Genomic DNA, 14,076 nt, shown 5'->3' with positions numbered 1-14,076 from the left:
TGCAGTGGGTAACCAAACTGCATTTTGCATATTAAAACATGCGGTGTGAATTCGCCTGGTGTAGACAATGTTGCCACGATAGAAAATCACTATAATTAAATGTCTGTGTGAAGTAATTGCAAAGCAAAAAAAGAGAAAAGGTCACAGCATTTTGTTTCCTGAAAAACAAGTGCTACAGTCAACATGCTGAAGTTCACTTTGAATTAGAATAAATCCAAGAAACATTTCTTTATGTGAATAGTAGTCTTCTGCAGAGTGCTTCACATGGCTGCTATAGACCTTTCTTAATGTCAGAGGAATTGGCAAAAATATTATTATAATATATAGAATTATAGGATGACACAAATTAGAAAAAAGAAATGTTTTGAATAAGAATTGCATTTAAAACAAATCAAGTTTCCAAAAGGACCTCTAAATGGTCAAATAGAATCTGTGTTCTGTGTGCTGTTAACTGAAGATATGCACAGATGTGACAATGTGAGGTATTAAAGCACCCTGCTAGTGCTTAAATACCTCAGATTCCTAAAATCCCTTCTTAAAAAGGTATTTAAACTTCAAAGTGTTAGGTAATTTTCTCTCACTAGGAGTTATAAATCATGGATCTAAACTGTGTATCCTTGAACACATTCTTACATAATCTCACTGTCACTATTGGTATTAAACTTGGAAATTATAAAACAATTATTCCAAAAGTAAAGTTTTTAGCATCTGTAGATCATTTTGGCACATTTTTCTCATTTTCCATTGACGTTAAATTGGACATTTAATGCATGATCACGGTGACAAAAATGTGCATTGTGATTATGTTGTAGGTGTGTCGTAACGAGGAGCAGATTGTTGCAAAACTCCAAGAACTGGAGCTGGATGACCTCCTGGTTCAGACTCTTCGGAAACAGGCCATACAGCTACTAGAAGGTACAACAACAACATCGCACATGATGGTCCCGTCTGGCTTTCACATTGTTGAGGAGCAAAATAAATGTAACACAAAATTGTACTTCTCTTGGTGCAGCTGGTCCGTTCAGCGGTCTCGGTGAGGTCATCCACAGGGAGAGCGTTCCCATGCACACCTTCGCCAAGTACCTCTTCTCTGCGCTGCTACCACATGACACAGACCTGGCATACAAGGTGGCTCTCCGCGCCATGAGGTCAGTTTCACAACTCAGTGCAAAATCTGGCAAACACTGCAAAGTATACAGAATATGAGTCAGTTTATGAGGTCCACATGTTGCTATAAATCCCTCATTAAGGTTGTAATCAGTTGTCTTTAATTGTTTAATACAGGAGTTGTTTCAGTTTTGTGATCATTTTTTAATCTGTGGCATTAGATGTTGGTATTGGTGCTACTGACTTGTATTGCATTATACTGAGAGGTTATTCACCCTAACTGATGTACGTCAGTTAAACAGCTGTTAACAAATATGTTGTTGTATGTTTCTGTCAGGCTGCCGGTGCTGGAGTCATCAGCAGGCTCCGGGGATGTGGGCCACCCTCATCATGGCATCTCCATAGTACCAAGTAGATACCCGCGCTGGTTTACACTGGGACACCTGGAGTCACAGCAGTGTGAGCTGGCCTCCACCATGCTGACTGCTGCTAAAGGTACATATTTGCATATCCACAGCTGTAGTCACAGTAGAAAAATGTCCCTTGAGATGCTTCTCCAACAATGCACACTTAGTTAACAAAGTTTTTTGCCTTCAGGTGACATGTTGAGGTTGCGGACAGTGCTGGAGGCTATTCAGAAAAACATCCACTCCTCTTCCTTAATCTTCAAGCTGGCCCAGGACGCCTTTAAGATAGCCACACCTGCAGACAACCCACCTGATATAACCCTGCTCAATGTGGCACTGGAGCTAGGACTACAGGTACTGACTATGTGTGTTTGTGTGTGTGAGAGAAAGAGAGCAGGCAAAGTATGAAGGCGAGTCAGCAATTTTCATAAATCATTTCACCACAAAAAAAATCAGAGCACTGGTCACCAGTCAAAACATGCAACAGTTTCCTTGAACTTATAATTTGTGTAGGCCTCCACAGCCTCACTACAAATTAACAGAGAAAACATCACACAGCGTCTTGCCGCTGTTGATGAGAAGAAACCACATAATTAAGCCTTTTGGGTCCCACAGTAAACACAGAAAAAACTCTTCAGATCATCAAGGCAGCAGTGTCGCTGTGGCTTCACCCGCCCGCCTCTTCCTCCTGGTATTTAGAGTATCTGCTGAATTCCTGTCAGCAAAACTGCTAATAAAGTGCTCAAAATGAAAGGGTCACAATTAGTCATCTGTGTAATTATGAACACATTTTGGATACATCTGTCATCACTGGAGACGTGTGGTGTTGTGCTAACTGTTCAATTATGAAAATCACACATTTCACGTTCGCTTGTTTGCTCAAGGTACGGACAGATATGTTAGAATTTCTTTATCAACATTCAAACAAAAACTGTGTGACTGCCAAGAAAATACTGGCTGTAATAAGTATTCCCTTTGTAGAAAGTAGCAGGATCAGAAAACATTTTGTTCTGCATGTGTGTGCTCTGCAGGTGATGAGGATGACGCTGTCCACACTGAACTGGAGGAGGAGAGAGATGGTTCGATGGCTGGTTACCTGTGCCACTGAAGTTGGTACGTGATGCCTTTTCACACACACCAGTAAAACAGGATTCATGGTCCAATTATGGCCTTCACAGTGCGTTGCTATCTGTAATTGGCTGATACACTGGCACCATGAAGGCTTCAGTGGTTAAAGCATACTTGTCTCACTGCTGAATAGTTGATGTCTGGTGGCATAGTGCGAAACAGTACAGTTTATGGCTGTCCAAACCAAATCAACTGTTTCAATTAAAAGGGTAGATTTATTTAGGTTGAGCCTTTCAAGTACAGAGCCTCAAATTACCTCTGACAGAAAACCAAAATGGCATTGAAAGGTACAGTGCAAGACACACAACAGTAGGTTGTGAGACTAGACCTGGTGATAAAGCAACATAGCAGCAGCATTCTGAACAACTTGTGGAAGTTACAGAGACAACTTGTACCCCTTTTCCACCAACTTGTAACGGGTTCTGTCGGGTTCTGAACCATTCAGAGCATTTCAACCAAAAATGATTTGTTCAGAATCCAAAAAGTTTGTCCCCAGCTGGAACCAAAATAAAAATCAGGTGTCCTTAATCTGTAGTGCAAATTTTGACAATGTCAAAGGACGTGTCATATTCTACAAGTTGGAAAGAAAGGATGAAGATGGCAACAATGGAGAAGTCAAGTAAGAAATCATTGGGGAAAAATCTTCCGTCACTCCCCTCTTCATTGATGACACTCACCTGATAACCACAGTTCTGCTCAGCACTGGTGGAAATGCAGGCTGGTTTGCTTGATGGTACAAGGTTCCAAGAATCCTGAATGGAACCGACCTAGAGCTTTTTGGTGGAAAAGGGGTTTTGGTATATAAGTGGCTACACTCCTGTAAACTAGAGGAAATACATGCATGGATAATCTTCAACTGGACACACAAGGCCTTAGTGTCGAAGTATTCCTTCAGGCTTATGCTCATCATTAGATACCTATACCAACACTGATGGAGCTCTTTGTCCCAACTCTGCATTCAATTGGTCCATATTTATGCGTGTTTTCTGAAAGTTTACACATACAGACATAATGAAGCAGTACCACGAGAAAATGTTGGGGCAGTGTAGCCAATAGTTCAAGTGAGACACGAAAGCAGGACACAGCAAAGACATTTTAGAAAAGGTGGAAATTTTTGAAGAGAGGTTATGCAAGTCAAGTCTCCTCCCTTGTTAGATTCTTCCTTTTAACAGTGGAATTAACTAAATAAGAAATCGTTGTCGACTCATACCAGTATCATATGATTTACATCGTGACCACAATTAGTGTTAAATCTTTCTCTCTCCTCCTCAGGTCTGCGGGCATTGGTGAGCATCTTACAGAGCTGGTACACTCTCTTCACACCAACTGAGGCCACCAGCATCGTGGCGGCCACTGTCATGTCCCACAATACCATCCTGCGTCTCAGTCTTGACTACCCTCAGCGAGAGGAGCTGGCTAGCTGTGCAAGGACCCTGGCCCTGCAGTGCGCCATGAAGGACCCCCAGAACTGTGCCCTGTCAGCTCTGACGCTCTGCGAGAAGGACCATATCGCCTTCGAGACGGCCTACCAGATTGTAATCGACGCAGCATCCACGGGTATGACTTACTCCCAGCTGTTTACCATTGCGAGGTACATGGAACACAGAGGATACCCGCTGCGGTCCTTCAAGTTGGCCTCCCTAGCCATGACCCACCTTAACCTGGCTTACAACCAGGACACACACCCGGCCATTAATGACGTGCTCTGGGCCTGTGCGCTCAGCCACTCTCTGGGTAAAAATGAGCTTGCAGCCATTATCCCCCTGGTGGTGAAGAGCGTGCACTGTGCCACGGTGCTGTCTGACATCCTGCGGCGGTGCACCATGACGGCACCGGGTCTTGCGGGCATTCCTGGGAGAAGGAACTCTGGGAAGCTGATGTCAACAGACAAGGCGCCGTTGCGGCAGCTCTTAGACGCCACAATCTCGGCGTACATCAACACCACGCACTCTCGACTGACGCACATCAGTCCACGGCACTATGGAGAGTTCATAGAATTCCTGAGCAAAGCACGGGAGACTTTCCTGCTGGCACAGGACGGGCACATTCAGTTCGCCCAGTTCATAGACAACCTGAAACAGATCTACAAGGGCAAGAAGAAACTGATGATGTTGGTCAGGGAGCGCTTCGGCTGACCTTACCCCTCCCTTACAGGGACCCTCTTCTTGGGAAGTAGTTAAATTTATTTGTTTCTATTTAAGGTTTTTTTGGATTCCTTGTATTTTTACTTCTTATGTTGAGCCATTTGTTGACTAAGTCTTAAGTTTTTGTCCAGTTTTGTTGTTTTGTTTCTTGAATGTGAACCAGGAAGTGTTTGCAGTACATTGCTCTACTTCATTGAGACTGCAAAAGGGGAAACGGCTTGAAATGTCAAAGAAACAAAAACAAAGCATTTTCCCCATATGACTTATGTTAAATCTAGTATGAAAAAGTCAAGATTGTGATGAAAAAGACAAAAGGAACTTTTGTTTTTCTGTGGCACATGACGATTTAAAACCAAAAGATTTTGTTGGATGGGGTACTTACTTTGAGCCAGAAGACGCTTTCAGCTGGGGTTAAGAAGAAGAGGAGGAAGTGGATTTCAAAGCGGAAGGAACATGTCATTCCAAAAGAAAAAAACAACCCACTGAGGTCATAAACACACATAGTGTTACTGTCATACCTCGACTGTATTATTTGTCAGCTTTAACTTCTCTATCAGAAATGGCCTCTTGTTTCATTCAGGGCATCTTAGAGTAGAGAGGGCAGAATACAGAACTACACATGTGTGGTCTCTTTGTGAAAGACGTCAGCACCAACAGGTATAAACTTGACTAAAGCCACTCTAGACTAGCTCCTACCCTCTACACCTGCTGGTCAGTGCTTTTCCTTAAGAATATCCTAAGAGGAAGAACCATGTTGCTTCACAGAGTGCATGCTTTCAAATCCAGAAGCCTGAGAGTGACATTGTTCAGGCTGTTCTCGCTAAGGTAGAGTAGTTGAGGCTCCAAGTGCACATATGTATTCAGTATATCTCATATGTCCTCCTATAAGCTTATTAACAGTGACAATACACAACTGTGATGAATGATGGGGGTCACAGTATTCCCATCCCTAGAGCTACCACTGCACTGCTGTACAGCTATTTGTGGCCAAAACCTTTGAAATCTATAAGACTCCAGTGGTCACCTTTCACTCGCTAGATCAAGATTTAGTCAATAAGCAATATAAGTCAAGTCTGCGCTTCATTTTTTTATCTCTTAGCAGCATTAATTTCACCTACTTGCATTGTTTTTGGAAGCTTTGGAACATATTGGGACCTTGTTGATTTCAGTGACTGTTTGTTAACTCTGCCTGTAGCTAGAGGCCCTTTTCCATCTCAAGAACATTTGGCGGAACTTTCATAAATTTATTTCTTTGTTTTTAGGGACTTTTTTATGAACCCAGAATATTACCCCATTAGAAGGGCAGAGATCAGGTTTCATTGTTAATTCTTTTGGTTATTGTTTCTACCCCTAAGGCCCTAGCAGGCCAGATAGTACTTATTCCAATTGTTTTGAGTTCTTGGGGTGAAATTGGTAGTACTTACCATTGCTGATTTGTCAAATAAGCATGTTTCAATTTACCAGCCAGAATTGTCTAAAATTAAATAGCAGCAGGAGGTAACAAGTGCTACACAATTAAGTATTTTTGGACTGATACCAAGGTAGAAGCTTTGCCTTGTATATAAATATCACTATATATATATATATCAACAATTGAAAAGCCTGATAAAATATTTTTTATGAATTTATTGTAGAAGAAGGTTTAAACCATAGATAAATCCGCACTAATTGATATTTTTTATGTGTAATGTATAAAGGGCGCTTGTAGTGACTAACCCACAAACATGTATCACCTAACTCTGCTGTTCCCCTCGGCTCTATGAAGCTTGTTAGCATCATTTAGCTAATTAGTTTGATTTTTACAGCCTGCAAAGTTACTGTTAGGTTAAGTCTCGCTCTGCTCATCATCCTCTTTTCCAACTGCAGCAGCTAACTGTTAGCAAAGAAGCTAACCAACTGAACACTGGCTGCTTCGCACCAAACAGCAGAAAGACAAAGTTAGCAGCTAGCTGGTGCACAAAATGTCACATTTAGCTGCTAAAAAGAGAGTGAATATTGGACTCACATTTGTTAGTCAGCCAGAAACATGAAGCCATACGAATGCTAATGTTGCTCCATCTCTGCTAAATATGTAAATTAGCAACTGCTTGCTAACATGTTAGCCATAGCAACTTTGGAAGGTGATAATATGTCAATGTTGTGTTCTTAGTTTGATCACTGCCCCCAAAATCAGTTAACAGTGGTTTAAGTGTTGTTTTGAAAAACTAAAACAAAAAAAGAAAGGCAATATCTAAAACATATAAACCCACACCAACTGCAGTAATCACATTTGTTCCCTTCATGGCTAAAGCAAAACGAACGTGCTTAAACATCCTGAATTATTATATTTCTCTAGTTCCTTGGTCTTGTGATGGAAAAGAGTCTATAGTTACTAAAGCCACTTACCTGTGAATGCTACTGGTTGTGATCATTGTGGACTGTGAAGACAAGAGGCCTTGTCTTTCTCAAAGGGTTATAGATACACAGTGCAAATACATCAAATACTGTATGTTTTATGACTTGATGACTTAATCATGTATAATTGAGACCACATGCCTTGGCACAGGAAGTTATTTGTTCTGTATGAGGGATGTTCATGCTCCCTTATGTAACCCAGTGGCAAAGTGTTGTTGTTAATGGCGGTATACAGTACAGCAAGAGCTTGAATTTTTACCGGTCGGACTTAAACGTCATCGTACAAGCACTTCACACAAATACCTCTTCAGTACGTTCCTGCCTGCTTCAGCATTTATTTATTGATTGTTTAGTAACTTTGTATGACTGAGTAGGAATCGCAGACACATTAACAGGACATGGCGAGCGAGTTGGCCTGTCGATGGCGGGAGAATAAAAGAAAAGGGTTTTTGAATGGAGGAACATTTTCTTGTCTGCTTTTACATTCCATGAGAGCTACCTTCACCCACTACCCAGGTAGTCAGTCACAACTCTGGGCCTTTTTGATCTGAAGAAACGCAGATAGAAGAATGGAGATAAAAAAAAAAAAAAGGAAAACTGAGCAAAAGAAAGAAAAGAGAGGCTAAACTCAGTTCTCAGGGACATCACTTAAAGAAACAAAACAAAAAGTAGTAGCATTAAGCATTTAAGATATTGTAAATATTAAAGTGTCAATTCAGAAAATTGTAAAGTTATAATTATTTATGATAAGTATGTTATGTGTTTGTTTTTACTTTATTTTTATGTTGTTTTTTCGGCGGGGGTGTACTTGAATTGTTTTGGACGGGGAATTTGACAGCGTTTTTTGTAAGAGCAAAGACTTCAAGGCATTTCTCAGGTGCTCCTGTGTACATTTCTTTCAGTTTGTTTTTGCTATAACTATTATTATTTGTATCTCTTTGATTTTTTTTTTATTTCATTTGCAAAGACAAAAAAAAGTCTGTTTTCCAAAAGGAAGCATGTTATTCGGAGTTGAGGAAAATGAGGAAGGCATTCACTTGTAAACTAAACCTGACTATGCAGAACCACTTCAATGGTCTTGTCACCTCTTAAAGATGCCCCCTAAAAACTTAAAAATGTGGAAGAAGAGACTCGTTGGACTGTACCACTATTAAAAAGAGGGGGAGGTTGTGGACAAAGACAAGACCCAGCATGCTTGTATTTGGACAATGCGCAGTAGCCAGCCTGCATACGCTGCAACATTTAGAGGAGAAAAAAAAAGAGAAAATGGTGGAAAATGCCTTTGTGACCGATCAATGTACAAAGTTTATTTTTGCTTTACTTCTTTGTTGGTTTTATTTAATCAGGACTCAAGCCTTTAGTGTCTTCTCAGAGGTGTCGTGTGGCAGCGCCGCAAGTGAGACAGAACAATACACAAAATGTCAGAGTCAGAAACAGCAACTGTGTGAACAAAGGAGGCAGCCTGTGGATGACCTTGTGTTCATTCCTCATTGTTACTTGTTTTTTTATTGCTTTCTCAACTCCCTTCAGCGTTCACCTCTTCTATCTCATTACCATACTTTCTTTATCTAATCTTCAGTTGTTCATCGCCTCACCCCCTCGCACAGAGGGAGGAGCAATGCATCCATGTGTCAGTGACCAGCTTTCAGTGCAGCCACTTCCTCTGTTGTCCTACCTTAATTAAAGCTTTGAGACATCAGTGCACTGCAGCAGCCTTGTATCCGCACAGCGTTTGACGAAAAACATTTTCTTCTTTTGTTGCTGCAAGGTTTTTACATAATGAGGATAAAAAATATATTTTTTAATTTCTTGGCTACACCGTTGGCATGATGAGGCTGTTTTCCTAAATCTTAAATGAAAGAGGGATATTATTTTACCACTTTCCTAACTTGGAGGCTCCGGCCAGCTGCCTTTATGTGATGCATTACCTGACAGCATTACAACTAAGACGTTCCTCCCTCTGACTTGATCTCTGTTTTTCAGTCTGTAGTAACTGTATCAGCCAGTTCTTATTGTTTCCTTTTATTTTGTAGGAGAGTACTATTTGCTGGTAGAGATCTAGTTCACCCACTGTTTCCCTCTATGTTTTGTTTTTGGATTCTTTCTAACTTAAGGGAAAATTGAAAGTGTTTGTTGCCTCTTTGTGCTACTGATTATGAAAAGGTATTTCCAGTATTTGTTGCCACAGAAGTATGATAGCTTATCATCAACACTTGTTTTTTTTTTAATTTGTAATTTTTTTTGTGCAACTTCTTGAGCTACTGTCTATAAAGCGAGAATTTATTACTATTTATGTAACGCTACTACCATTTTATATTGATTTGTGTTGGAATCTCAGTGCTTTTCTATGAATAAAGTGTGAAACACGTTACAAGGACTTCTTTTTTATATTTGTGTTGAACCAAGACGCAGTGGTGTGGGAATGACTTTCTTTGTGTGAGGTCTGGGACTCCCAAACAGTGAAAATTATTTGCTCAAGTACTGTATTTAACTATAATGTTGTGGTGCTTTACATGAGTATTTAAATTTATGTGTTTCATTAATTTATGCTAAAACCTACAAACTACATTTTAGAGGGGACATTTGTGCTTTTAATTCCATTTTATTAAAGGGCTTTCACTTTTTTTTTAAATGTCAAAATCAAAATAATACATAACACATAATAATCACCTAACACATAGCCTAAACTGTAGCTGTCATTTGTTTTATTTTATTACTGTGTTTTTTATTTATTTTTTACATTTTAAAATTCAGGCTTATTTTAACTTCTAGTCCTCCTTTTTCTTTTCTTTTTTCTTTTTTTTTTAGAATTCCAGCCATTATTCCATTTGTTCTCTTCAAGTCAAGTGCTGGGATCCTTGGAACGTAGTAATATTTCTAAAACAGTCAGATAGGGCACAAATAAACTGACTTGACTCACCTTTCCACAGTTGTGCACGGACGGTTTTCCTATGCAGTTATTACTTGCTAATTGCTGACATATTGAGTGCACTTAAGTTCGGTTTTATCTCCAAATAAAGCGGATCAAGGATACCTATCCCAGAAAGGCAATTTGTCATACAGCCAGCAGTAACCAGACAACCATCACACAAATGATAAACAATAAAGACAATATAAAGATCATTATGTTATTTAAACAGCCAATGGCAGCTACAACCAATGAGCTCTTAGGATGCATTCACACTGGTGCTATTTGGTCCGCTTTAAACAAACCCTGGTCCACTTCCACGGATAGTTTGGTTCGTTTGGAGTGGTGTGAACGCTCATTCGAACTCTGGTGTGGACCAAACAAGTGATCTCTGGTCCACTTGAAAACTGGGGGTCTCGGTTCACTTGCAAGTGAACCCTGGTGCGGTTCGCTTACGTGGGAAATGCAAACGGCCTATCCAGTGAACCAAAGAGAGGAAATGATGTAGAGCACAGTGCATTTTGGTGTTTTTGTGATGACCAAGTCGGCTGAAAGGGATAGATATCCTTTTTCGGTCCTGGCCAATCGATGAGTTGGGTTTTCTTCTCCATCATGCTTTTTTTTTTCTCCCTGGTCAGTAGTCGTTTCGGGCAATACTGTCCCCAGATGAGCAGCTGTTGGAACTGCATGACGTTGGAACTGCGTGACACTGTACAGGCGGTTTGGTCCACTTTAAAAAGTGCAGCGTGAAAGCGAACTGAACCAAATGAAGGTGTGAAATTTTTCAGCATTCCCCGTCCAATCAAATCGAGTCCCCCGGACTATCCTGGTGTGAATGCGCCCTTAGGTCCATTCCATCCTTGCTGCATGGCAAGTGGTATAGTATATGTGATTTCAGCAATAACTTTTAAGTAAAAAGTTTTCATACCATCCCAAAAATGATTCCAAAAACTATGGAAATAAGACCTGAGTTCTCATTAAAGGTCAAGTGTGTGGGATTAGGGGCAATCTGTGAGCAGAAATGATATAGTATATTCTATGACTATGTTATTATTAGTTGTTTGTGATCACCTGAAAATAAGAATCTGGTTTGTTTTTGGTTTTTTTACCAAAGAATGATCCATTTATATCTACAAACAGAATGGGTCCTCTTCCACAGAGTCTATCATGTTTCTACAGTAACCAAGTACGGACAAACCAAGCACTGGCTCTAGATAGGGCCATTTGTGTTTTTGTGCCAGCCAACGCAGTTCTCCTACATGCACATGGGAGAATTTTAGTTCTGCAATCTCACAGCCACTGAATCCCACATACTGGACCATTAACTGCGATGATGCTGTCAGATCCTGCCTGATAAATAATAATTCGATAATAAAATATATATAACATACTGGAAGGAGCCATCCTGCACTTGAGTTAAGTACTTTTACTGTTAATGCTTCTGTACTTGAGTAAAACATTGTATGCAGGATGATTTTTGTAATGTGGTATTCAAATTAGTCCTCCAGAGAGCATGTGTAAACATATAATGAAATTATCAGCAGCTGTTTAAGTGCTAGATAAGTAATATCTCAGGAGTGCTTTGATGCTCTGAAACAGTAACTGACCCTCTCTCTCAAGGATTTATGGATAAAAGATTTCACAAAGAAGTCTGTGTCCCAGCTGGTGTGTCAAAATCCTGCATTTTCACCGTCCAGCCACCCAGCATTAGTGATAAATGAAGCACACGGAGGCTGATATAGTTCCATCAATCTTTTGCTCATTTGTCTCTAATCAGAATATTTTTCTTCTATCCCTCCTTCGCCGCTTCATTCTCATTCATTAGAGATTTCTGCAGAGCCATATAAGCAGACAATCAGGCCATCAAGGAGTGCTAAGTGTGCCCGTGACACTGTGCGTGTATGTGGCTGTAAATCTAGATTGATTGGCTGATGGTAAATGAACAGATTTATATTAATTATCCAGACAGATAGATGGAGAAGTGATTGCTATATGCTCAATCTTTTTCTCCTCAGTTTGCACTGCGTCCCCCAATCTCACTCTCTCTCTCTCTTAATCAATCCAGCGGTCTACACAGGCCACATAATGCATCATGTTTTACTTGCACCGTATGCATGTTATCCCCAAGTGTATTTTTATTATTTAAGTCTATTGTCTTCTTCTAGTTATGGCCATAGCTACGGTGATTGTGTGTTGGGGCTCTGTGCACTGCTGAAATGGCGCCAGTATACTCTGTCAGAACTCCCACTCAGATGGTGGAATAGTTTTGGAACACTTTGGATCCCTCAGGAAGATTTGGAGGATGTGGTCTAGAGAGAGAAGTGTCCAGGTTTCCTTGCTTAAGCATTCTTTATACTTGCGCGAGACACTGTGGGGGAGGTCTCCTCAGATGGAGTGCGAGCTACATCTGTGCACAGAGGCGTTAATGCTCATCACGTTGTTTGGAGCAACGAGTGTTACCGGAAGAACATTCTACAGCTCTAACCAACAGTTAAACAGTTGTTTAGCCCTGTTTTTAACCGTGACCAGCAGCTCTATAACTCTCTCTGTTAGTTGGTTGGACCTCAGTTTTTGCCCTAGGATTCACAGACTTTCCCACCATTTTATGGAAAGATTGGTCATGAGCCAAAGGACAGCTGATTCACTGTCATGCCAGTTGGCAAAAAAGGGCAAGGCATGGAAGCTTGGGTGTACATGGTTGCAGCTATTTCAGGTTTGTGCATTTTGTTGTTGTTTTGTGTTCTTTGTTGTTGTTAGGCATCTTTTTGTGGTTTTATGTCTCTTTGTGATCATTTTGTGTCTGATTGAGGCTCCTTTGTGACTCTTTTGTGGCTGTTTTGTGATTGTTTTGCCCCTTTTGTAGTTAATGAGTGTGTCTTTGCAGTTCCTTTGCATCTCTTTGTGGTCTTTTTGTGTCTCTTCTTGGTCAGCACATATTAATTCTAGTGACATTTTGCAGGTGAAGGCCAGAGGGCACCTGATGTTTTGGGCCTGGTCAGTCCGTTCAGTAATCCATCCATGCCTTGAAGCGTCTATGTTTAAATGAAAAGCACAGTAGGTGCTTATTTACAAAAAAACAGAAGTGCACGACTACGATCTGAGACAACTTTTGGAGCCTTTGCGCCCGACGTGAAACCTTGCACCGGTGAGACGACAGAAAGCATAAACCAGGCTTTAGCCTGCTGCCACTGCAACTTTGATCCTGCCAAGTTTTAGAAAATGGATGGATGTATCTCCAAAGTTCAGATCAAAACTAAGAGTTAACAAGGAAACCCAGTTACATCTGTGTAGCCTGCCTCACAGTTGTTTGTTTAGATGTTACCATACCTTCTAACAGCCACTAGAGGGCAGGCAGGCTAACAGTGAGTGTGTCAGTAAACAAACAAATGAATTCATCAACATTTGAGCAGGGAACTGTCTAAATAATTTACAAGTCCATTAAAAGCAACCTCCTACGAGTTTGCCTGCGTAGTTTGACATAAGAATATTTTTTACACTACCAGTCCGAGGTGATGCCATGAGTCAGACGTTGACTGCAGGATGTTACTTTTTGCAGGCACGTGTGTCAGAGTGGGGGTCCACATCAACAGGCTGAACATGGTGGGGTAGGAAGTTCTCATCAGCAGAGAGGGACAGACAGCTGTCAGCATCTGTGTTAGTGTGAAGCATCTCAAGGTCTTCAGCTAAAGCCAGAGTTTTAGTTCCTCCTTCCACCTCCCTCCATAACCACCATGGTAATAATGTCTATCAGTCTCTGTCACAGCGGGCTGTGTGCGGATGTGTGTGTTCAGTCATGCATGTGGTCATTGAAAGATAAAGTTTGTGTGCGTGTGTGTGTGTGTGTGTGTGTGTGTGAGTGTTTGGTGGGGGGCGGTCACTGATAAAGCGCTGATAGTGTCCATCCATGGCAGATGATGTACAGCCTGCTGTCTCTCCAGGCAGATTGGATTTTCAGGCCTGCTGATTTGCTGAGAGATGGAGCCTGGAC

The 14,076-nt window shown here is 41.0% G+C and overlaps 1 protein-coding gene across 2 annotated transcripts in view; it reads left to right on the top strand.

The window, feature by feature from the left end:
• Positions 1-5,495, top strand: part of zswim5 (zinc finger, SWIM-type containing 5) — a 78,024-nt gene extending 72,529 nt beyond the window's left edge. The window contains exons 11-16 of one of the 2 annotated variants that reach the window (XM_033650344.2): positions 813-915; positions 1,013-1,148; positions 1,445-1,602; positions 1,705-1,868; positions 2,546-2,627; positions 3,915-5,495. In XM_033650344.2, the coding sequence (XP_033506235.1) occupies positions 813-915; positions 1,013-1,148; positions 1,445-1,602; positions 1,705-1,868; positions 2,546-2,627; positions 3,915-4,777 (1,506 nt within the window). In that variant the 3' untranslated portion in view covers positions 4,778-5,495. The remainder of the gene's footprint in view (positions 1-812; positions 916-1,012; positions 1,149-1,444; positions 1,603-1,704; positions 1,869-2,545; positions 2,628-3,914) is intronic. The other variant, XM_033650345.2, reaches the window with a different exon arrangement.
• Positions 5,496-14,076: the final 8,581 nt, after the last annotated feature.

Source organism: Epinephelus lanceolatus, chromosome 12 (assembly GCF_041903045.1).
Source record: "Epinephelus lanceolatus isolate andai-2023 chromosome 12, ASM4190304v1, whole genome shotgun sequence".
In the NCBI taxonomy this organism is placed as follows: domain Eukaryota; kingdom Metazoa; phylum Chordata; class Actinopteri; order Perciformes; family Serranidae; genus Epinephelus; species Epinephelus lanceolatus.
This window is presented reverse-complemented; position numbering and strand designations above follow the sequence as displayed.